Below are 24917 nucleotides of genomic sequence, written 5' to 3'. Positions count from 1 at the left end.
CATTTGGGGTTCAGATTTTTCTTTTTGAGCCTGTATTGACTAAAGAACTGAAAATAATGCACTCCTGTAAAAATATGACCCTGCAAGTATTACTTGAAAAATTGAGTAGCAGACAATTAGAAAGTAATGTACTCTGTTACCTAATTATTCATTTAAAATGTTTTCAGCTCAAGTTGACATTAAGTGTTTTCTAGTCGTAATAGTAAAAAAAAAAGGGAATAAAATCTCTTTGCCAAAACTTTTGAGTTTACATTTTACAAATCAAACAATGAATCAATTCAAGCCATCATTTTACAAAGGTTAATAAACACCGTCATCGTGCAGATCTGACAATACAAGCCATTTATGTAACAAGCATTTATGATGAATAAAGAAGGAATATTCCAGCAGCAGATCAACTATATACAGCTTTTATGATAATACAGAAGCTAGAGAAAGGGAGGAAAAAAAAAATGGTACAGAGCGAAAGATGTTTGCTGCAGGAGTTACTTTCTGAGGTTATAACTGGATATTACTCAATGGTGCAGTGGTGTGAAATGTTTGTAGGCAACAGAGTTGAAAACAAATTGTAAAACTCAAATGTTTAAAGGCTTTGAACAAAATACAGTTAAAGAATAACAAGTAGCCTCCCATACACACAATAACTTACAAGAGAATATCACAACCTGAAAGAGTGAGCATTATGTTGATATTTGGCACACAGACAAAAGGCTGGCTGTTAAACAATACCAAAGAATCTTCCAAAAGACATACAGTACAAAGTGTTACTTACAGGTTGGACTAGTATTAGGCATTTCATTTAAACAACCATTTACCTGGAAAAAAAAAAAACGTAATGACCCTGATGGGTTTAGATTATTGAAAGTCATAAAGTCACTGCATCTACGTTTCAAGTTTTCCTCACAAACTGGTCCCAATGATTTGTAATTGATTTAAAAAAGAAAAAAAAACAACTGAGACAGGACTTAAATTTAAATTTACAGTCATCTTCACAGTCAGGCTTCTCCGTTGAACAACAAAAGTAAACAATGAACAAAAGCCCATAAAGAAAGAATGAATTCCAACTGCACAATGTCAAAGAACCTAAAATACCGTTTTCACAGAATCAGACTATGGCATTTAGTATTTTTAGTTGTATTAGGACCACTTCAAATAAAGACTGCTCATTTCTGAGCAACAATAACATGACACCAAGGTGAGACATCTACATATAAAAAAAGAAAAAGACAAAAAAAAAAAAAAACTGTTGAGAAATGAAACTAAAGACTAGGGAGGTGAGAGGAAAACTCCTTTCAGTGGCCAATTATAGTATCTTCTTTTTGAGTATGAGCGGTCCCACGTTGTCTCCAGTTAGCTCATTGTGCTTTAAGTGTGACTTGTCACAAACAGGAAACTAGAACAGGAAACAACTTAATGTTAGCTGATCAGCAAGATACTGAAACACCAAACTCATTTTTATCCTGATTTTTTTTAAATAAATACATTAATTATTGGCTTCAGTAATAAAAGTATAACTTATCTAAAGTAAGTAAGCCATCTGTATTTATCGTTATGTGACAAATAGAAATAACGGCCAGTTAACAAATGTTGATATCTCCATACATATAGGACTTACAGTTTTGGAGCGCCAGCAGCGACAGTAACACACGTTAGCGCTGTTCAGGTCCTCGATGTCTATCTCGTTGACCACTTTTGGGTTCTCTTTCTGGATCTTCAGGTTGATCAGGCTGTCTTTCTGCTTCTTCTTCTTAGGCAGGAATGGGCGAATTGTCAGATAGCCCAGCAGAGCCAGGATACCCAGGAGAGGCAGCAACCGGAGCCACTCAGACACTACAGACACATTACATACACATTACACATGTTAGCAAACGATAGCTACAGTATGAACACTGGCATACCGAGGTTAACTAGAGCGTAAACTGAAACCAGTGTTGGTCAAAGGTTGCAAATGTATTTGTGGTCATTGGCTCTATGAGAAGACAGGACTTCATGTGCATTTCTGGACGCTTTAAAAAAACTTGACACCTCAATTTAGGGCTGAAACGATTAGTTGATTAATCAATTTGTCAACTGACAAAAAAGTATTCAAATATTTTGATTATTTTTTAATCATTTCAGTAATTTTTTAAAGGAAAATTGCTGAATATTTACTGGTTACACCTTCTCTAATGGGTCATTCCTAGTCATACATGAAGGTAAATTGAATATCTTTAGGTTTTGAACTGTTTAACTAAACATAGCTTAAAAGTGCTTTGGGAAAACCCATTGTGCCATCCACCATACATGGAGAGGACAGACAAGTGAAGCACAGCGAGGATTAACCACAGTTATGTAATTTTGCTATTAGCGATGAGTTATACCCCGGCTCCTGGAACTTTTCATAATACTCTTAGTGCAATTAAAATACTTTCAGTAAAGGGATTTTGATGCCTAATGGGACATTGCTAATCCTTAATATTTTAGGAATTATATTCGACATGTAGGAGCGCTTAATATATCTTTCATCTTCTAATCTGCACTGACTGACTAAAGTGCTAATTTATGACAGAAGGCAATAATAAATGAAAAGATCTGCACACTGTATCAAACGCTCCCAGCTATTTTAATTGTGCAACATTTCAGGCATTGTCAAATAATAAATACTTTATGACAGAACACACAACTTCAGAAACAGTTGTAACTTCAGGCCATATCTTAACTTAAAGGCCAATCATAGCAAGACTTTCACAAGCCGTATCAATTAGTACCAAGTACCACAATCACTAAAATCTTCCTTCTCTGTTGGGTCTCACCTGTGTTTTTGCTTTTATGGTCTTCTCAAATACTCAGGTATTACTCAAATTGTTCTAGCTTGTCAATTGTCACAGGAGCATTTCAGTAATGCAGAGCTAGCTCAGCTTTTTTCACTTTTTGGGGGGCTATTTTTAGGCTTAATTTGATACTTTCCAAAGATCTGTCTTGTCTCAAAGGTCAAGTTGAAGTTGTTGATCTGCTTCAAGATGGACTTTTACTTTGGTTTTCTAAACCGCCGCTGTACTTAGCTCTTTCCTTGATTTAAACTGTGCACTTGTGCTTTAACTACAAGCTGTGAAGACATTTTATCAGAGTATAGTTGAGTCTTGTTGTTAAAGATTTGCAAATAAATCAATTAATCCGCTTTTGTGTTCTCATAGGTGCAAGAGATGCCATGGGGGTTTGCTTGAAAAATGACTGAAACATGGAGCTAGGCTTTAACTGATATGATTACATGAACATTTTCTAATTCGCAGAGGTCATGATAACTGTGGGCTCTAACTGATATACAATGTTCTTGAAGTAGTCTGTGTTTTGAGACTGTATGTACCCTCCAGTCTGCCTATGCATCTCTTGATGGTATGAGCTGGTAAGGCTACATATTGTGCTCGATGCAAACACAGCATCACATTTCTAACGGTTAGGATTAACAGGCTATCACATTCACAGCAGAGGACAGGGTGAGATGTAGACACTTAGTGGTTAAGGTCATAATTCTACAACATTCTACCAACACACAAGCAAACTTAACTGTGGAGAGTGTTGCTTGTAAACCTAATGTCATTGCTGAGTTAAAGTCTTTGGTTAATGTTAGTAAACAGAACAACATAATCCAACTATGATAAAGAGTTTTATGGGAGCCAAGCAGCACTTGAGGAGAGTACACATGTTGTGTAGGTCGAGCACTCCCAACTACAGCACGACTACGACTGACTTTTATTTCGCATGCTAGCTAAAGTTAAGAGCTCCGGGCTGCAAAGTGTCCCCGTTGAGTTGAGAAGTCACGTTCTTCCTTTGACAGTCAGAAGTTCAACACAGCTGCAGTTAATTACCTGTTAACCTCGCAAAACCGCCGATCGTGTCCGGAAGCGGAAGCCTCTTAAGGTATGCTGGAAGTTGGACTTTGATTATCCTTGAAATGGATTCTAAAACCATCTTGAATCGCTCAATGTTGCAGGTTTTGTGTTTGACTTGGGTGGTTCCTGGGGCTCGTTTATGTCATTGCGTTCATATTTGAGCGCAGCTTGTCACCGGTACGTAAACTCATACCCGCGAGAAACAACCGAAGACGAAATGCGTTGAAGTGTTCGTGAATACACGTAACAACGACCTGTGACGTATGTGACCAATCATCGTTGGAGGAGTTGGTGGCTCCTGATTGGACAACTTGAATTCATTATGTCTTCAGGTGCTACTCGTAAACGTCGTTTTTTAAGAAACTAAATAAGGTTAAATAAATGAAAGGGAAAAAAAAGAGAAAAAAAGTTGCTGCAATTACAGTTTGACATTCAAAAATCCATAGCATTCTGAAACGCAGACATTACTGATTTAGGTTTAAATACCTTACCTTACCATATAATATAAACTGTTTTAGATAGTCTAGTTTATGTTACTACCACACTGTATTTTAGTGAAGTATTGGTAAAAGAATATACATGCAACTTGCATCCCATGGTATGTGTCCCATGGTTACTTGCATGGTGCACGTTACCATGGGACACATAGGCCTAATAGTGAAGTATAGATTACAATATTCCCCTGTGAAGGAGGAAAACATTTTCACAAAATTAAATACTCAAGCAAAGCTCCAGTACCTAACAATTGTCCAGTAAGTATTATAGGCTAAGTGTACACAACAGACTTAATACATTTCATTTAAATTTACAGTATGTGGTTGAAAGCTCTAGAAAAAGGTAGTAAGTGGATATTTTATCAACTAAATAACTATCTCCAACTCCATCTAATTTTTATTTTTTGCTAAGGTCAGATCATGTGGTTGATGCTCCCTCTAGTGCTGGCAAGTTTTTTTTCACGAACTCGTAAAGAACAACACTACCCAGAATGCATTGTGAATTGAAGCAGCCGCTTATTTCGCCTGGAAATTTTTACACCGGTATCTGTTTAATCTACTATATTAACAGCTCGTGATTAAAACCATTAGCAGGTAATTATGAATAAAATGGGAAAGCCCAGACTTTATTATGAAAAAAAAATATATTTTCAAGCTTATTTAAAAATCCATATTTGTAGTCAGCTAAGATCCGTGTGTCGGGTCCTCAGCCTCCGGTGTCATTGGTGAATGACCGAAGATGTCTCACAGCAGGTTGTTTGCCAGGCTGCTTTGTAAGTATTTTAGTAAATTGTAGTTGTAGTAACTTGAAATGTTTGACTGTTTTATTTCTGTAACAGAAGGATACTCGTTGGCTCTGTGCTGTACATAAGCTGAGCTTTGCAGGCTTGTCCAGTCTTGCACTGGCTAGCAAAGCTCCCCTTGGTTGACTGTCAGTTAGCTTCTAGGCTAGTTGGCCATATTAGCCTGCCAACCATCTGTATTGTTATTACTCACAGTTAGCAAGTCAGCTAACTAGTTAGCTTTTAGCTAACGTTTAGCTGAATTCTAACTTTAACCCGCTGCCTGCTCCCAGGCAGAGCAAGTATTGATCTTTGACCTTGCATGTCCCCTCGACTAAATGTAGCGTGTACATTGACTCTGCTCAAGTTGTTTTGGTAGAGTAGCTTATGTTATTTTTCACCCAGCAGTGATTGGAAGCAGCTAAATTAGCTTGTAAGGTCAGTCTGCAGCATGCACGTTGAACGTGTTTTTAGATATTTGACACCTACATTTCCTTTAGACGACACATCGAGTAGACTACAGTTTTCCGGATTCTTAAGATAGTTTAGTAACGTTAGCTGTCACTTTGTTGCGACATTGAGGTAGCTGAACTTTGAACTGTGTCATTGATAGCATGTCTCTGAAAGTATACCAAAGTTCACACAGGGAGGGTTAATAATGCTAGTTTAGTCAAACGCTAGTTTTGATTGTCCATTATGTAAGACCAAACTAGGTTAGTTTGTCAAATCTTTAAAAGTCGATTCACAAGTTTTAAGACCATAAAGAGAATCACAGGTAGTCATCATTTATTGTTCTCTTGTTGCCTTATTTTACCGTTTTAGTTCGTTACTTGCAGATATCTTTTGTTTGATTGCCTTTTCTTGCAGAGTTGTACCTACTCGAGAAAGATCTACTAACATAATGAATCGAATTAAGTAGTTTAAGGTTTCTGAACATCTGTGTGTCAGGTTAGTGCACTTAACAGAGGCAAGCAGTTGTAGTATAGTGTTCATGGGCGTCACAGTGTCTTATAAGTTTATGGAGCAAACTCTCAATTAAGTCTTGTTTAATAAGTCTAAGGCTGCAGTTTTTTTTTATTATTATTTGTTTGTTAATAAAGTGTTTTACAAAATGTCAACGTAGTGGAAAAAAAAACACCATAAGTTCCCTGGATGGAATTTGAGAAGCTGTGTTAAACCTACATGGTGTAATTTTTTGAGTTGATTCTTAGCAAAAGCCCCTTTTTGTTCTTTCACAAATATGTGCTCCTTCATATGTTATTACTTCCACCAACTTATCAAAGTATTCTCATAAGCGTAGAATCTGCCATTTAGAATCATTCAGAATACATACGAGTGACTGGCTCGAGTGACTGCAGCCATGTAGCGCTTCCATCTTTAAAATACATTAGCCAAAGAGGGACATACCTCCGCCTTTCGCCCTCTTACACGTTTTGGCACCGTGACGAATGCCAGGGGGAGATTACTCGCCAGGGAAGCGAAAAAGAGAATTAAAACGACAACGCAACAGGCAAAGCAACAAGACCAAAGTTAATATTAGAGTGGCTAGAACAGCTGCGTATAAACAATGGAGAGAGCTAATTTCTGGTTTGGCCACTGTAGGAGGAAGGGCTAGAAAGTAATATTCAATTGGTTGACCTATACAATTTCACCGCTAGCTGAGCATAGAGTAAACTTTATTTTCCACAAGGGGAAAGTTGTCTTGAACACAGTGCAAAGTCTGTTGTTTCACATAAAAAAACATCTTATCATGAAAAAAATCATGAAAACATCTTCAACATAAGACATTTGACATTGACAACAAGAAAAATAAAATATGAAGAAATAATTACAATAATAAATTACTTAAACCATTAATTGATCAACATTTGTGTTGATTCATTTTTTGTTGATTAGCAATTGGATTAATCAACTAATCTTTTCAGCACTAAATACGATAAGTCATATGTATTAGTTTATTTCATATGTTCAACCCATTTAGATGGTAATTGCAGGGTTATATACAATTATTCTACTTTGTACTCTGTGGTTACTCACGTAAAAAACATATTGGCCATTGTTAGCACAATACTTTATTACAAGAGTAAAACATAAAAGCAAGCGAATAAACATAATTTCTCCCTGGAAAAGTGATACCAAGAGAAACGGCTATGATTTAATACCTATGAAACTATATAATATTGACACTCCTTTGACACATCTGTCCAACCAGTTACTATGTCTGTGTGTGAGGTGTGTGTATAATATACACTTCTAATTATGCATATACACATTATTACATTCCTTTTTACATTGTCTTATTAATTTGCAATACTGTCTACACAAATGTATTGTATAATTATATTACAGCATTCATATTTTAATTGATTATATTTTAGCCCTATATCTTAACTTGCACTATTTTTTGTGCTTAGATTCAGATTTTGCTCTACTTGTGTATTTTCTTTTAGTTGGTTATTGAGCATTATTGGAAGTGCCTGAGGCCTAGGATTTTGCCAGGATTTGCCAATGCTTCTGTTATTGTTTGTGTTCATAACCAATAAAGAACCTTGAACCTTGTTGTGTAACAACTGTGGTCTCATCAGTTGTCTCACAGTAGAATAAAACTCGACAGAGCCTCCTCACTTGCACTTTGACCTGAATGCTACTTACTACAGTATTCATAAGCCAGGGATTTGAAAGCCGCTGTCTGCAGCCGTTGGAAACAGAGTTGATAATAGATGTGGGACTGAACTAAACCATACAGTAAATATGTGGGCCGGAAAGGCAAAACAACATTGAGCTAAAATAATCTAAATATTGCAGAGTTGGGTGATAATTCTCTGTGAGTTAGTCCCCCTGTACAGTAGTCATTTAATGCAATGTCAAGCGTATTAAATGTAGTGAAGTACTATAAGTCCACTTCCAAAATAAAATATGGTTTTGAATAATGCAGTTAGCCTACCCTGCAATTTTAGCTTACAGTATAGAATAATAGCATTATCAGTAGTTCAGTAGTTGACACATAACAGCTCCACAGCACAAACAACCATCTCTAATTAAAAATATGAATAGGACATCTTAGAAAACTAAGGTGCATTAAAAGTCAGCTGTCAAGTCTGAAGCTGAAATTGTAGCTCAGCAACAATAAAAGATGATTGCAGAAGCAAAGAGATTGTTGCCAAAACACTGTGAGCCAAAAGCCTTGGAAGAAAAATGAATTTATGAACTTATTTTACCCTTCACTGTGAAAAGAAAGAGGGGCTTGCTGTTAAAAAGCATTTTGAATCACAGCTTATCTTTTATATACTTTCACACCTTAATTAATGCAAAAATGTTCAAATGCATACAGTTATTGTCCAATCTTTTTTTTTTTTTTTTTTTGTGAAAAAGTGGATAGGAAGATTCAGTTCTGTAAGATTTTGATGACTTATATTGACTTGTATTATACTAACCCTTTTCCATTCAGTGCAGCAGAGTGGAGTCAGGCACTGTTATACAGGATCAAGAAAGAACCTCTACATCACCAAGAGCACCAAGGTCATCTGCCAAGGTTTCACAGGGAAGCAGGTCTGTACTGACGACTTGTTACAGCACCACATTTTTATTATTGCTTCACATTAGATTGGGTTACTGTAATCTTGTTGTGAAATCTCAGATTTTTTTTTCTACACACACACACACACACACAGACTTAAAGGTGCTCTAAGTGATGTGACGCGTTTTTTAGGCTACAACATTTTTTGTCACAGCAAACATCTCCTCACTATATGCTAGCTGCCTGTCCCCTGAACACACTGTAAAAAAACGCGGTCTCTGTAGACAGCCCAGGCTCCACAAACGGCAACAAAAACAAACCGTGCCAACCTGCCCCACGAACCATAACAAACAGTGTTCCAGCCGATTCATGAATACGCATTGTGGAAGTAGCCTACGTGCTAACGCTGCTGCAGTGATGGCTCAACAAACTCCTTCTTGTCTGCTATTGGCTGGAACACTGTTTGTTATGGTTCATGGGGCAGGTTGGCACAGTTTGTTGTTGCTGCCGTTTGTGGAGCCTGGGCTGTCTACAGAGACTGCTTTTTATTTTTATTTTTTTTTTACAATGTGTTCTGGGGACAGGCAGCTAGTGGATAGTGAGGAGATGTTTGCTGTATGTGACAAAAAATGTTGTACCCTAAAAAAACGCGTCCCATCACTTGGAGCACCTTTAAGCCCAATTTATAGTTCTGCGTGAAATCGGCGCTGTAGGTACGCGGAGATACAGACACGCCATAGCCTGACGCGCACCTCTCAAAAAATGTAACTACACGTCGTGGCAACGCAGACCTAATAACTGTGAGGCTTGGTAGCATCACATTGTTTTTATTTCAGCTAGTTTTGGAAAAAATGGTTTTTACTTTGACTCCAGTTTTTCCTCTGGAGACATTGTTTTAGTCAACGATAACACCTTCTACTGATTTTTCAAGAGCATGAAAAAGCTCAGGCGATTCTCTTTGAACAGTGTCCAGTCAAGGAGAATAAAAATCTTGGCAAGTGTGTTCAACAAGCCAGAAACGTGGACTTCACAGATTTATATCCCCCCCCCCCCGTCCTTGCGCACATTACATTTTTAATCTTCCGTTTTCTCTTCAACGTAATAAAGGTTGTTAAATATAGTTCCGGTGGACACTCTGGGTAATTAGAAATGGATGAGAAATGAAGCAAGTGCTATTGAGTGCACATTGTCGTGTCTCTATGGCTTGATAAGCAAGCAATTTTTCAAAGTTATTGTCCCAACGTTTGCGATAGTAATGACTGGCAAAAACAGCAAAGTTAGCAAAAGGTGAAGGAGTGTATCACAATTTAGGGAAAAAAATGCTTATTCATAGCTTCTAATTCCTGTTAAAAGGCTGGTAATCATTTTTACATGAAGGTCATTTATTTGCACTTGTGGTTATGAGCCTTTTGCTGCTTTATCTACATTGTTTCACCATCTCCAGTAATAATTAACAGACTACAGACTTATAGGATTTGTTCAGTAGAAAGTGAAGTTAGACAGTTTTGGTGCACTCATTTTATGGGAAAGTACTGTACATGTAAGATTTTACCTCCTTGTACTCCCTTTAGTGTTGTTGCTGCTTCATCTTGTTTTTTTTTATTTCTAATGGGTCCTGATGGTGATATTTGTACCAAACACATAACATTAAACAGCAAGTAATAACAATTGGCTAAAATTACCAGCATCTGCATCCCTCTCTTTATATTCACATATTAACGTCTCCACATCCAGTTTCCACCTTTTCCCCTTTATTTATTCTGTATCAGCTTGTTACAGCTGGTTATTGAAGCTGTATGATGTACAACACTGAGTGAAATATTCAAACCCCAAACTGCACTTTGACAAGAATTCCAGGATCAATAACGAAACTTCAAGTTCAACCTAGCATCCATGTTTTTCTTTTTTTTTTTTATGGCTGCACGTGTCTTTTTTTTTGTATACATTATTTCCCCATATGTGTGACATATTTGGTATCTGTGGGTTTAGAAAAAGTTTTGCTGCATGACCTGGGTTTGTACCGACTTCCCTCCGGTGGGTTTGATGATCCATTGGTGCTTACTGCCCTGCCAAATTTTTTCGGTCTTCACCTCTTCAAAAGTACAGCGTACACCAACCAGATGTACTGTATGTTAGAATTTGTGTTAATAATGTCAATTATGGCAATGAAACGTGTACACTTTTTTAATGAGGATCTTCTGAGGTTTGGACAAATTAAGGACAACTTCTCAAATGTAAAGTTATAAATTAGATGCGTGTCTGTTTTGGGTTGAAGCAAATTAATCATAAATGTCTGGAATAAAATCTATCGGCTGTGGCAGCACAGCCATGACCGGTTCCCCATAGCCGACTTGGAAGTGACAGTATATGAAATATTGTTTGTAAAACTAGCTTTCTTGGGAGGTATTTTACAGTCTGTGTTGGAGAATATCCAAAGCCACTTTTGATTTGTTTTTTTTCAAATGTTCTGCAAGGAGATTAAACTAAGCTTACATAATTATTTATTTGTCAAGAACATTTTGCTTTCTTCTCAACAAATATATTTACAAGTAGCTGAATCTCCTAGAAGGTCCCAGCCTCACTTCTGTATCCATCCTTTTACTCAGCCACGACACAGGTGATTAATCCTGGATGGCAGCATATTTCCTCCTTCCTCTGTCTGTAATGATATCTCAAGGTTGACTCTACAGAAAGTGTCTGTACCCCACTTCATTACACACTAATATACGTACTGACTCCTCTTTCCTTGAAGGGAACGTTTCACAGTCAGCAGTCTCTTGACTATGGCTCCCAGTTAGTTGGAGGTGTTTCCCCCGGCAAGGGCGGCAAGACACACCTTGGCCTGCCAGTCTTCAATTCAGTCAAGGAGGTATGTATACATCAGTGGTGTAAAAACTGTTTTGAAGCTAAAATATGACGTGATATGGATCTGACAGATTTGCTGCTAATATCCTGTGAAGGACTGTAAAGCTTTTACAGATTTTAAAGAAACATTAGATGGCAGTATTTCATAACTTTAGAATTTCCATTTTGAATGCACCACCAATACCTTTTATTCCTCTCCTCAGGCAAAGGAGGGCACAGGGGCAGATGCCACTGTGATTTATGTTCCTCCTCCGTTCGCGGCAGCGGCCATCATCGAGGCCATTGACGCCGAGATCCCCTTGGTCGTGTGCATAACTGAGGGCATCCCCCAGCAGGACATGGTGAGAGTCAAACATAAGCTCCTGCGCCAGGGCACCACCCGCCTCATAGGCCCCAACTGCCCAGGAGTCATCAACGTAAGCACACACACACACACACACACACACACTCTAATGCATGTGCTTTTTATTTATTTATTTTTTAGTTGTGGCTGAGAAAGTACAATCTCCCTCTCGAGGATCCAGTAGTAATTCAGATTGAATGCATTAATATTCTGTTCCCTTAAACAGTGAATGCAAGGCAAGGAGCATTAACTTATACTGCAGTTTTCTTTGTTTCTGTTTTTGGTAGTTATAAATAATGTCAGATATTTGGGTTAAATATTTCAGGTTTTCTGGATTTTAAAGTATAGCAAGAGAAATTTAAAGTAGTTATCCTCACTTGTGGGAATTTGTGCACTGAATATGTATTGAGTTTGTTCTGGTTAATTCAAAGTGAACTTATAACATAGGAAAAAAAATCTAAATAATAAATGAATGTTCCTTTTTGAAAAAAGCTTTTCTACAGTAAAGATACATTTTAAGTTGGGAAACTGGTAATTCAACATTCCCAATGATATTGAGCATAAGTAGTAGAAAAACACAATTGTATGTCATAGTAAGTAGTTATTTTTTTCTTTTTTGATTAAAAATTAAAAAATGTGTCTTTTCTGCAGCCTGGAGAGTGCAAGATTGGGATCATGCCAGGCCACATTCACAAGAAAGGAAGAATTGGTGAGATTTTGTCAATGAAACTCAGCAAATCACACACTTCAAACTCTTTGTTGGATCTTTTAATTTATACGTGAAAATATAAGTTGCCTTTTAAATGGTTATTTTATTTAAGAAATGACTGAGGGTTCTCCAACAACAATATTTAAATGAAAAAAGGGAAAAAAAGAAAGTTCATACTAATACCTTTCTTTCCCAAATTAAACACTGTACTTAAATCGTGGATTGAACGTCTGCTGTTGACAGCTTGATAAGCAGTGTGTGCTGCTGTGGACCAGTGAACCTTTACAGGAAATGTGTTTTTACAGTAAATCGACTGCCATCATTCCCAAAGCATAGACAGAACAGCTGTTACAGAGCTGCCATCTCTTTTGTTTTTACTGTCAGGGTGAAATGCTTTAGTCATTGTTGGACAGAAAATGACAGCTGCATTATATATCATTTTATCACCCTTGATTGAAGAAGTGTCTGGTTGTGATTTTAAAGAAAAATTAACATCCTAAAGTTTTGTGTTTTGTTTTATTTCTTTCAGGCATTGTGTCTAGATCGGGCACCCTGACATACGAAGCTGTGCATCAAACTACCCAAGTCGGCCTGGGCCAGTCACTCTGCATTGGTAGGTTACCATTGACCTGTGGCATATTGAATTTAAATTTAGCACACAGTAACAAAACTCTTAGTTTGATATCCAGACGATATTAAAACAAGCACTTAACTGGGACTGAAAGAACAAATTGATCCTGATACAGTGTGTTGTTTTATGGTTTGTTGTAACTGAGGAAACTAAATGGAGAATGATGGAGGACATTTTATTTAAGTATGTGCTGCATTTGGCTTGAAGACAGGATTGTCACATTATACCAGACACCTAACAACACATGTCTACATTTAATTACAGCCTCTTTGTGAATGTTGGCTAGACCAAAGAGTTCAACGGCTTTCGTAATGTTTCTATAATGTTTCTATACTTTATAGAAACATTACTTTATACTTTACAAGTATGTTACAGGAGATGAAAACATGCATGGCCATTTTATTGAACTTCATAGGAAGATGAATCTACTAAATTCCCCTCGCACCAAAACTCATCAGACTCTTGATGCGTTCCAGTGAATAGCACAGACCCTTTGTATTGAAAAAGCACTTTGTAACTTTCTGATCATTGCTTGAAATATTCCTGTCAGATCTGAACATTGAAGTTGAAGGGCACCAATGAGATTGAACAGATTTGAGTGGCTCAGATGCAAGTGGAGACTTGGTCTGTCTACTTGTAGCTGGAGGTTGAAAGTCTGAAGGGGTACGGGCTGTAAAATGTATGGGAAACACTGATATCGAACAATGTTTCTTGCTTTCTATCTCATCCCCACCCCCCTCCCCCCCAACTTAATTTATTCACTCATTTATCTTGTGAAAAGATAAATTATTTTACAAAAACTAATTTCTTTGGCCAACTTATCTACCACCAGAAAATCTATATTAAAGGGCTCGTTGGACACCAAAATGAACTGAAAAACAACTTGGCTTCATTATTATTTAGACATTTTAATTATGGAGTGTCCTCTAGCCAGACTTCATAAAGCCAGTTCTGCAACAGTATTAAATATTGTAGAGTTCATTAAGGAGGTTTATTGGTGGTTCTGCTAGTGACTTTTTAAGTCTGAGTGTGACCTAGGGGCTACAGCAAATTACAGCTAATACAATATTTAATATCACTGTCATCTTTGTTGCTGGTAATGTGCTTCTCTTTGATTATTATTCATGTAATTTTTTTGTCTTGGTGTTGCCAGGTTTTTTAATGGTTAGAATATAAATCTAGGTGACGTTTTGTCCGTAAAGATTAATGTCAGGAAGGTTTCTTCATGCTTTTATAGATCCTGGTGTAACTTTTTTTGTGGCAATGATTTTTAAAAATGATTATTGGACCCTTGTGATTTAGGAAAGCGTTGTAAGTCATGTTCCTTGGAACGGAAAGGTGTCATTAAATTCCAATGCAGACATACAATAAAGGTGGAATGGGACCATTATACGTTTGTATTGTTATACGATTAAACAAACTTTTAAAGCGACTTTGATGTCAAATTTAAAAAATGCTGCTTCTATAACCTCAATTCAGCTTAACATTATTTATAAAATAAAGTGTGACTTATCTGCACTTTCAATAACACATTGTTGTGTTTGAGACTCAATTTGAAACGGCTAAAATCAATATGTTTTATTTAAAGATTATTTTTTGGGGCTTTTCCCTTTTATTACATAGAGACAGTGGATAGGGGGAAAGAGGGGGGGGGGATGACACGCAGCAAAGGGCAGCAGGTCGGATTTGAACATGCGCCGCTGCACGACTCAGCCAACATGGGTCGTGTCATTTTAGCATGTTTTAGCAAAAATATACATCTCTCAGTAGCAACATGTGTAAAAAGTGGAGAGAATAAATTAAATAAATTAAAATGTAGTCCTTCCCAATGCCAGTTCATTGTGTGTCGCTGATTATGTAAATCATGCTGAACCGAACAAGTAACATCTAATATGCCCTTATGAAACAATTCAGGCAGTGCCAAATCGATTCGGGCGACCCCCAGTGAAGAATCGGGAACAAATCTCAATCAAAAGTCCTGATTATCAACCATATTATTCCGCCTGCTTCTTATTCCACTCTCTGGCTGAGCAGCCATGGGATCCTCAAGTATTCACAGGAATTATCCTTTCAGAGTCTTGAGTATACAACAGGTGTTTGCTTTGTGTCCTGCAAGGTATTGGCGGGGATCCATTCAACGGTACAAACTTCATAGATTGTCTAGAGGTGTTCCTGCAGGACCCCAAAACAGAGGGCATCATCCTTATTGGAGAAATTGGAGGCAATGCTGAGGAGAATGCTGCGGAGTACCTAAAACAGCACAACTCTGTAAGGAAATAACACACACTGCACACCCATTATTTTACCTCACTCTCCTCGTAATATCCATTGCTACAGCGCTTCACCTCTGCAGATGTATGTGTTCATATTAAAAATGTATCTTTTTCTGTATTAGCTCTTAGTCATTCCCTCTCAAATCTATCAGCGGTAGGGAACACTGGAAACCATCATATGTTGAGGACAATGTATCTTTTCTCAGCCTCAGGCTGTCTCGCTCACTTTTCTATGTCTGTGTAAAGATAAAGATTGGCAGATGGGATGTTAGATATAATTCACAGGGTATGTTGTAGAAATCCCCAGTGTTGATAAGCAGTCAACCTTTTGTGTTGTCCACATGTGATAAAGAGCAGTAGGGTGGTGATTGGTTTATGTAGCCAAGTGGCTGCAAACTTGTAATAACATTTTTAACTTCACCAGGCCTGTATCTGCACTACCCTGCAGATGACCTTTTTAATCTGTTCATTTAGTCTGTGTGTGTGTGTGTTTGTTTCTGAGCATGTGCACGTTCCTATGGTGCTCTTGAGCTGAGAAATGGATTTGCTTTGCCCTCGGCTGCTCTAATGCATGCAAATCTCCCGCTGGCGTCTCAGGAGAATAGCGTCTCTCACTCAACAAATAAAATACAACACCCACCACCCCCTAACCCACTTCCAGAGTGTTGACAGCGAGGGACAGTTCAAATGAAGCATTGTGCATGAAAAAGCCCAGCAGAGCGTGTGAGTAAGCTGGAGATCTTGCGTTAAAAGTCAGTTGTGTACATAAAAGATGTACTTGGACATTAATAGTCGAGAAGAACAGAACGTGGTCTGTAGACATTGTTTTTACTTTTGCGCAAACTTTACTTGATTTGAATACATGTGCGTCAGCAATACACAAACCTCACTTTTTTTTTTTTATTATAAATTTTTATTAATTTGAAGCACAGTGTTCTGGAAAGAAGCATCATGTGAGCTCAGGCAAAATAAATATATACTACAAATTAGTGAATGCTAGGGCTGCAATTAACAAATATTTTCATTGTCAATTAATCTGACCATTATTTTCTTGATTAGTTGTTTGGTATATAAAATGACAGAAAAGGGTGAAAAAGTTTTTCGAAGCCTGAGAAGACATCTAAAATGTCTTGTCCACAACTCCGATATATTCAGTTTCCTGTCACAGAGGAGTGATGAAACTAGAAAATATTCACATTTAAGAAGCTGGAATCAGATTTTATTTTTATTTTAAATTTCATAAGAAACTACTCAAACCGATTTTAATTGATTATCTACGGAAGAGGATTAGGGCCACATGTGAAAAAAATGAATTGAGTTCTGAGTTTAAAGTCAGAACTCAAATAAATTTTTCACACGTGGCCCTAATCCTCTTCCATAATTATCAAAAGTTATCAAATAGTTGACACTTTATCGACTTTTCAGTTCTAGTGAAGACCTAAATTCGATGATAGATTCAATTCAAGAGCTTGTTTATGCGATTTTTTTATTTATTTATTTTTGTTTTGTATATACGTTACCCATGATATGAAGAGAAATCTGTCAACCTGTTGTATACTCATGCATTATGGAACACTTAATTCTACTTTTAGAGGACAAATGGGGAAAGAAAAATTCTGATTTTTTTGTTTTTGCTTTATTATCACCTTGTGTTGCCGTATTGATAACTACATTACTGAAGAGCGGTCTCATTGGGTTATTTAAGCCCCTGAAAACTTTAAATCTTAAATGTTTTTCTGTAACATTAGTAAACATTATTAGGTGTTATTTATAATGAGTTTATCTCTAAAAATGTCAGGTATCTGCTTCATCAGCAGCAATTAGCTGCTTTCAGACCTCTGAATACATCTCTGATTTGTTAAGCGATTTTAAATAGGTCTGGTACGCATTGAAGGCTGTCTCGACCGGTAGGAAATCAGAAATTTGTTGGTGGAATTAAAAAGTTTGACCTTATCTTCCTTCCTAGCTAGCTGTCCACTTAGCTACATCTATAAAGAATAGTGACTAAGAAAATGTCTACCGGTAGAGGTTATGTAACGATTTATAGAAATATCCTCTAAAATTAACGTATTTTTGAACTTCATAAAAAACTTTTCCATGTCTACTGAAAATGAAATGGTGGGTAGGATACATCACTCTCTACTGATTGGTTAGGACAAAGCAAAACAAAATGAGCTCCCTTCCTAACAACAAATGGGCTAACCCTAACACAAAGAGTGAATAAAGTGAAACCAAATCTGATCATCAGATTTTGGTTCAAATATTGCTGAATCCTGATTGGTCCCCATGTGAAATAAACCAAGCTTTAGCTGTGTGTTCATGTGCAGTAGGACGCCATCGCTTGTCGTAAGAAGTTAACTGAGAACATTTTTTAAGATGCTGCATTTGACATTAACTTGACATATTGTGCCACACTGGACACATTAAGTTCAGACTGCTCAGTGAAATTAAAGGTCCAGTGTCATGATTGATTTGTGTAATGCAATATTAAATATATTGAACTCCGATTTGAGAAAGACACATTAGACCAAAATGGGAAGAAGTATTGATTTCAGTATCTGTCAGTGTTACAGTTGAGTTACTGCAGACTGTTTATCTACAGACGCCTTAATTCTGTAAAATTCAAGAAAACAAGCTTATACTTCCCACTAGACTCTGCTGTCAGGTTTTATGATCCAGGGCATATTTCAAGGTTTAGTCTTCATCAGTGTCTGCCATGCTTGCCAACATAATATGGTCTTAAAAGTCACCTGAATCAAAGATCTGCCTATCATTGCATGAGTTTCACAGGCTTTCTGAAGTCCGCAATAGGTTTTACGCAGAATAACCATATTGCAATTTGCTTCATGCATATCAAGTAGATTGGAGTATTTGGCACCTAAGCCACCGTAGAGGTTTACTGATTTCTTTTCTTTTTCTGTCTGTCAGCCTCTTGATTTTTAACCCAGCTTGTCTCCACTGAGCTCAGCTAAACCCCTTTTGTAATTCTGCGGAAACAACACTGAGAACTAACGCAGGTTGTAGTCTGGAGGAAGGCTGAGGTTAGAAAAGTGTTTGTGAGCTCCACGTGTATGTGTATGTGCACATGCCAGTTTTATTCATGCCTACCTGTCATGTTTATAGGGGCGTATAATTGTCTCTGTTTGCTTTTTAAGCTTGAGTACAATTTCTCACCTAGGAGCAGTGCTGTTTTGTGTTTATAGAACAAAGCTCTCCTCCAGTCCTGTTAGCACACAGAGGTGGGGGAACTACCCCGTTGGTCCCATAATTAAGGTAATATATCTGAACTGCTAACAGTGGAAGACAAAAGACAGGTAAAGTGAGAGACAGTATAACTACAGGGAGGCCTGTATGCATTGTTAGTACTTAGTAAGGGAGGCAGGGATTAATAGAGTAATTAAACCCCTTTCGTTTGAGGTAGATTTAAGACTCTGTTCACATGAGGGTGGTTAGTTTATTCAGAACGTGATTTGACTTCTGAATACTGAGTGGGGGTTTGGTGCTAATGTGTTTGGTGCTTACATTTTTCAACGCACAGAGCAGATGCTTGTAACATATTCAGAGCGCTAAAGTGATATTTCCTTTCCCTGCATTTCCCTGTTTAACTCTGCAAGTGTCAATGTCTCATTAGCGGCGCATTTCTATCCAAGGTCTCAACATTTCCCTGGCTGATATACGTCCTGCTAGTCTTAATTATTAAAAGTCATCTCCAGTTTATATTAGCGACTGCCATCTTGTTCCTGCCAGTGTCAGGTCTGAACATGGAGCTAAAATTGCAGTAGAAGAGGGTGCCTTTGAAGGACGTCGCCGTATTGCTTTGGCTGTTGAACACGCCACATTCACTCTCCGAAAGCAGTCTGCCAGATGAGCCACAGCTTTGTGTGTGTATGTGTACGAAGACGTCCTCTACAATTATGTTGTTATTCCTAAGTATGAAATATTAGCTGCTGTACGTACACGCACACACAAACACACACTCTACATCCCTCTTGCTTATGATGTTATTGCTGAAGATGAAATATTAGCTCTCTTCACCCTGGAAATAATCTTAACTGTTGAACGTAACATCCATCAATAAGCAAGCAGCATAGACGGGCACTGAGCTAATCAGTGCCTGCATGACTAATTACCATCTCAGAAATGAGACGATATGAAATGGCAGGAGTCTGAGCCCCTATCTGGTCATACACCAACCCATGCAATTAAATGGTTTGATTGACCCTTTGTTTTAATAATGCAGACTGAGACAGAGCTGGCTGGTTAGACAAGCTTGTTATCATGGAGGCTATGTAATGGGAGGACATGGGGTGTTTAATTTCTAATGAAAGAATAAAATGCAGCTGCAGAAATTTTCTCTATTTTTATACGCCCCTCTCCCTCGTTTTGCTCCTTTCCTTCCTCCACTTTGTTGATCTGCTAACTGCACTCACATCCTCACATGTTCCCTTGAGCTTATTCTGCTGTTTTGTCCATTTCCACCTCATTTTACGGTCATGTTTTTTCTCTCTCTCCCATGTCCAGGGTGCTAATTCAAAGCCTGTGGTGTCCTTCATCGCGGGGCTAACTGCTCCTCCCGGCCGTAGGATGGGCCACGCTGGCGCCATCATCGCTGGTGGAAAGGGGGGAGCCAAAGAGAAGATTGCAGCCCTCCAGTCAGCTGGAGTTGTGGTCAGCATGTCCCCTGCCCAGCTGGGCAGCACTATTTTCAAGGTGAGTCCTTTGTTCATCACAGTGATGGTTATATAAAACTAAGTACACTTACTCGAGTACTGTGTGTGTGTGTGTGTGTGTGTGTGTGTGTGTGTGTGTGTGTGTGTGTGTGTGTGTGTGTGTGTGTGTGTGTGTGTGTGTGTGTGTGTGTGTGTGTGTGTGTGTGTGTGTGTGTATAGATATCTATCTATCTATCTATCTATCTATCTATCTATTTTTCCCCGACCGGTAGTGTTGCAGCCCCCCTCTGGAACAGCCTCAAGATTTCTGAAATGCTATATCCCTGGATATTTAAAAAAAACAATCCTGAAACCACCTGTTTACCACAGCCTACAACCTCCTTTAGCATAGCCACAGTAATTATGTGTGTATATATAATAGTGTCCTTGGGTTTCATGAAAGGCACTATATAAATAAAAGTTATTATTATTATTACTGTACTTCAGTACAATTTTGAAGTGCAATTTTCTTTCTTCAGTATTTCTATGTTATGCTGCTTCATACTTCTACTCCACTAAATTTAGAATATTGTATTTTTTTGCTCCACTACAATTCTGCTGTGATAGCACTTTCTAGACATACACGTATAATCAGTATAGACATTATACACATACGTGCATTGAACAGAAGTCCTCTAGCGTTAAAATTGTGCTTACATGCTTTACTCTCTATACAGATGAATAAGCAAACTAATTAGAGCTGACATAATATAAATATATTGTAACCCCGTAATAATACTTACCTTCCTGCTTCAGAACAAAATATCTTGCGATTGTGGTCACTTTTAGCACCATTTTTCATCACCAAGCAGTTACACATGTGAGAGGGTTTACCGTAAACAATTCGATTTTTTTTCTAGGAGAAGCAAGGTGTACAATTGAACTTTTAATATGCCGTAAAGAAAGGCAGAAGAGAAGGGCAGAAATTAATAAACGCGTGTTGACAGTGGCTGACTTGGCGCCACTGCCTCTTTTATTTCAATTTATCTCTCGAGGAAGCGCTGTTAACAAGATGTATAAAAAGTGAAAACATGTATTACACCCATTCATCATCTTATACTTTCATTACTACGGCTGGCACGACTGCGTGCGGATATAGATTTACACACGTTTTTTTTCCCTCAAAGTTTAATTCATAATCATTGTGTGTAATGAAGAAAAACGCCCAATGTGGTTGCTCATTTTGCTGCACATTGTGTTCATACATCTCTGTTAATCTCATTGACCGCTGTAATCGAAGTAATAAAAGCAAGTAGGTATAATGCTTCAGGTGTGGGCCCCCCGGCCTCAGCTGCTCGGGCGGGGGGGGATCTCTTCTGCCACTCACCATGAGCCTCGACACGAGCGTGGGAACGTGTATCTGCAGAAGTGGATCCACGCGTCATCATATTTAATTAGAGTTTATGACTCGTACACCTAAAGTGGATTGTCTTCTGTGAAAAAAACATAAGTAGAACAAAATCACCTCCTTTTCTAGACTGTACTTTTATTCATTCATTCAGTCAGTCAGTAATGGGGTCTTCACAGTGGTACATCATCAAATTGAACACTGCTGAAGATGCTTTTGTCCTCAAAGTTGCATTAGCACATCCTTGCAAACTTTTCATCATCATAATAATTACAGATCCACACTGCCAACTCTGTATTTGGGTAGACGGGATTCAGCAAGCTAGTATTGCTCTGTTGAAATGATAACATTTTCACTTCTAGCAATTTGACCAAACAATATTTTTGCCTCAGATCTTCTATTTTTTTTCTTCTTTTTTTTTTCTTTTTACTTAACGTGTTGTCTAATGCACACCTGGCAGACAGATACACTGGGAAATGTCAACACTGTCAGCATAGTTTATCAGAAATACAACACATCCATCCTGGAGCTTTGGCACGGGGAAATGCAAAAGAAGTGATTTTTAACAACAAGAAAAGCACCACAATAAAGATGAGGGGATAAGGGGAGAAAGATCCGTCAACAAACCAGTTCATGTCTCATACCTAAACCCGAAATATCTTCAATCCCCTTAAAAGGTTTAAAGTTTAAGCTTAATTTATATTCTATGTGTCTTGACATATTATACTGTATTGTTTCTCAAGTATTTTAAGTATGCTTTTATTACTTATTAATGCTGTAATTGTCTCAGGCGATCTGATTTAGCTCCCATTTTGATTGGTTTTTGCAGCCTGTGGCTCTAGTAGAAAGACTTTGTTGTTTTATAGTGTGGATTTGATGTCTTATGAACATCCGTGACTAACTATCAAGAAAATGTAATTTCAGGGCCTTTAACAATGCATTGGCAAATAGTATGTTGAAACCAAATTAAATATGCAGTGCTTACAGTGATATCCAAAAGAATTTTCAGTGCCACTGGTGCAAAGACAAGATATCAGAAAACTGTGTTTATCTCACAAGGACTTGATTTATATGCAAGGTAGAATAATTATGACATTTCACTTGTTTACAAAATACCTGGAACTCCTAATCGCAACAGCAGATAATATTATCATATCCTGCTCAATATTCACAGTGAAGCCTGCATGCACACGTGTGTACATGTGTGCAGAGAAACTGAAGCAGGACGCATATAATCTGTGTAATAAATTCAAAACGTTGAAGGCAACGCACATAGACCGTATTTACGATGTCTGCACCACTCCTACATCTGGCCCCAGGTGTGTTAAAGCTGTTGTCACTGCTAGCTTGTAAATGTCTGACTATTCTTTCACGTCATGTTTTTCTCTGCTCGCCTCAGTTTCTATCAAGACGTATTTTCACCCATCCCTTTTGAGTGGCAACCTCCCCCCCTCCTCTTGACTTGTCAAGTGTCTGAGTCCCCCCTCTCTCTCTGTTCCAAACAACTCTGCTCTTACCTTTTGTGCAATGATTCCTGTCTTGTACCCTTGAGTTACTGTCTGCTACCTTGGACCATCGAAGCATCTGTATGCTTGTGTCATGAATACCCTCCTCCTATTCCTTCTGTCTTGTCACTCTTTCCATCCCTTTAGTCCTTTTTTGTCATCTCATTTCCTCTACAGCTTAATTACTGAACCCTGTGCCACTCCCTTTTTTTATTTTTATTTTTTTACCCCACCTCATCTGCAAAGCAACAATCTCCCCTCCACCTATAATGTCTCCTTCTCAGAAAGTCGAGGTTAGAGAGGCCAGGGTTGTCTCTCAAGCAGAAACATGAAAATATTTCCTCCTCAAGGTGGCAGTAGACCTTCAGGTATCCACAAGCCACAGAGGAATGGGCCAACATGTGCATGAGTGCTTGTGTGTTCTGCAGACCTGATAAATGACATTTGCATTAAGTTACTTTCCCCCTGTGGAATGGAATATTCTTGGCAAACGGCATATTCTATCATCCTACGGTTTGTGTGATATTTTCCAAATTGAATATGTAAATAGCTACATCCTTTTTAATGGATAACATAATGCTTTCTCATTTGCAGTCACATGGTTGGACTGTGCTGATAAACACAACTGTAACCTCACATAAATCAGATTTTTTATTTTTTTTTTGCAGATGTGTAGTCTTTATCAATCAAGGAAAGTGAGCTGTTTTATTGTTGACAACTGGAACTTACTGACACGTACAGCGCTACATGATTTGCACTCTCCAGGCTAAAACAACAGGCTCTCCAGAGCCCCAGCCGACTCTGTTTCCCCGTTTCAACGTCGGATCTGATGCACGGGATCAAAACAGAGACTGTGAATTTTGCATGAATAAATGATTCACATCTATCTCACTTCATTTCACATTGTCTTCTTTCTTTCTTTCTTTCTTTTCTCTTGTCCACCTCTATAGGAGTTTGAGAAGAGGAAGATGTTGTAAATTGTGCGGGAAGGCAACCAACCTTTTACCCCCTGCCCTGAAATTGAGATGGACAGCCTGATTCTGAAGGTGGATTTGCCCCACAGCATCTGTAAACCCTGATTATTTCAACTATGATGCGCACATACAGTGTTTATATTGTAATTTCTGCCATGAACTTGTACCTTGCACATAACAAAAGAATAATACCTATTGTCCTAATGGTATCATAAATAACTCATTGTACACAATCTAAAAGCTTTGTAGATGTTTTTCTTCCTCCACATGTAGACAGCCAAAAGGAAAGGATGCCACGGTAACCTTGGTGATCTGTTTCGTTCTGTCATACTGCTGCTGTAAGACGTATTCCATACTCATTTCGCTGGCTGTCCACCTGAATAAGAAATATGTCTTGTATAATTTTTCTGTTGTGTTGTTACTCTCCTTTCATACGGATGTGGTCTAATTTTTGAGCGAGCTTGTCTGTGTCCAGTTTTCTTCCTTTTGCAGTTACTTGACATACGTAAGAGAACCGACAGGGAAGCTAAAGTTACCACGTGTTGAGTGGACATGCTGATTACCGTGTGTAACTGAAAAGCTTGTAAAGAATCCAGGTGAAGCGTGAACGGGGTTCAGACCGTTCCCCAACTCGTTAAATACCGACGCTTTGTCACGGCCCTCGCCATCAGCTTGTATGCACGGCCGGCTATAAAAACATAGAACAGAGAAGCTGTGATTACAACACACACAGCAGGGAGTGTGACTTCATCTCCACTCAGGACGCCGTTACTCCACAATATCATTACATAGCAAATGGTTGTTTGCTGCTGTATTAATGTTCTGAGTATCAAGTACAGCCCCTTAAGATGAAGGTGCTTTAATACCATATATCTTAAATGAGTTTCTAAAACTTGTG

The 24917-nt window shown here is 38.1% G+C and overlaps 2 protein-coding genes across 2 annotated transcripts; one reads left to right on the top strand and one right to left on the bottom strand.

Annotated features, from left to right (window-relative positions):
• Window positions 1-321: 321 nt before the first annotated feature.
• cisd2 (CDGSH iron sulfur domain 2) lies at window positions 322-4131 on the bottom strand. The gene is made up of 3 exons (XM_028563825.1): window positions 3846-4131; window positions 1616-1830; window positions 322-1393 (listed from the first exon to the last, which is right to left on the bottom strand). Exons 1-3 carry the CDS (start codon window positions 3946-3948, stop codon window positions 1304-1306), a joined length of 408 nt encoding a protein of 135 aa, XP_028419626.1. The 5' UTR covers window positions 3949-4131; the 3' UTR covers window positions 322-1303.
• A 901-nt stretch (window positions 4132-5032) lies between these two features.
• Window positions 5033-24425, top strand: suclg1 (succinate-CoA ligase GDP/ADP-forming subunit alph). Its single transcript, XM_028598559.1, has 9 exons — window positions 5033-5136; window positions 8594-8694; window positions 11415-11531; window positions 11731-11943; window positions 12522-12579; window positions 13109-13192; window positions 15327-15478; window positions 20005-20193; window positions 23996-24425. Exons 1-9 carry the CDS (start codon window positions 5103-5105, stop codon window positions 24020-24022), a joined length of 975 nt encoding a protein of 324 aa, XP_028454360.1. The 5' UTR covers window positions 5033-5102; the 3' UTR covers window positions 24023-24425.
• The last annotated feature ends 492 nt before the right edge of the window (window positions 24426-24917 follow it).

The sequence above is a fragment of the Perca flavescens genome, chromosome 2 (genome assembly GCF_004354835.1).
Source record: "Perca flavescens isolate YP-PL-M2 chromosome 2, PFLA_1.0, whole genome shotgun sequence".
NCBI lineage: Eukaryota > Metazoa > Chordata > Actinopteri > Perciformes > Percidae > Perca > Perca flavescens.
Note: the sequence above shows the minus strand (reverse complement) of the source record. Positions and strands in the feature narration are given on the sequence as shown.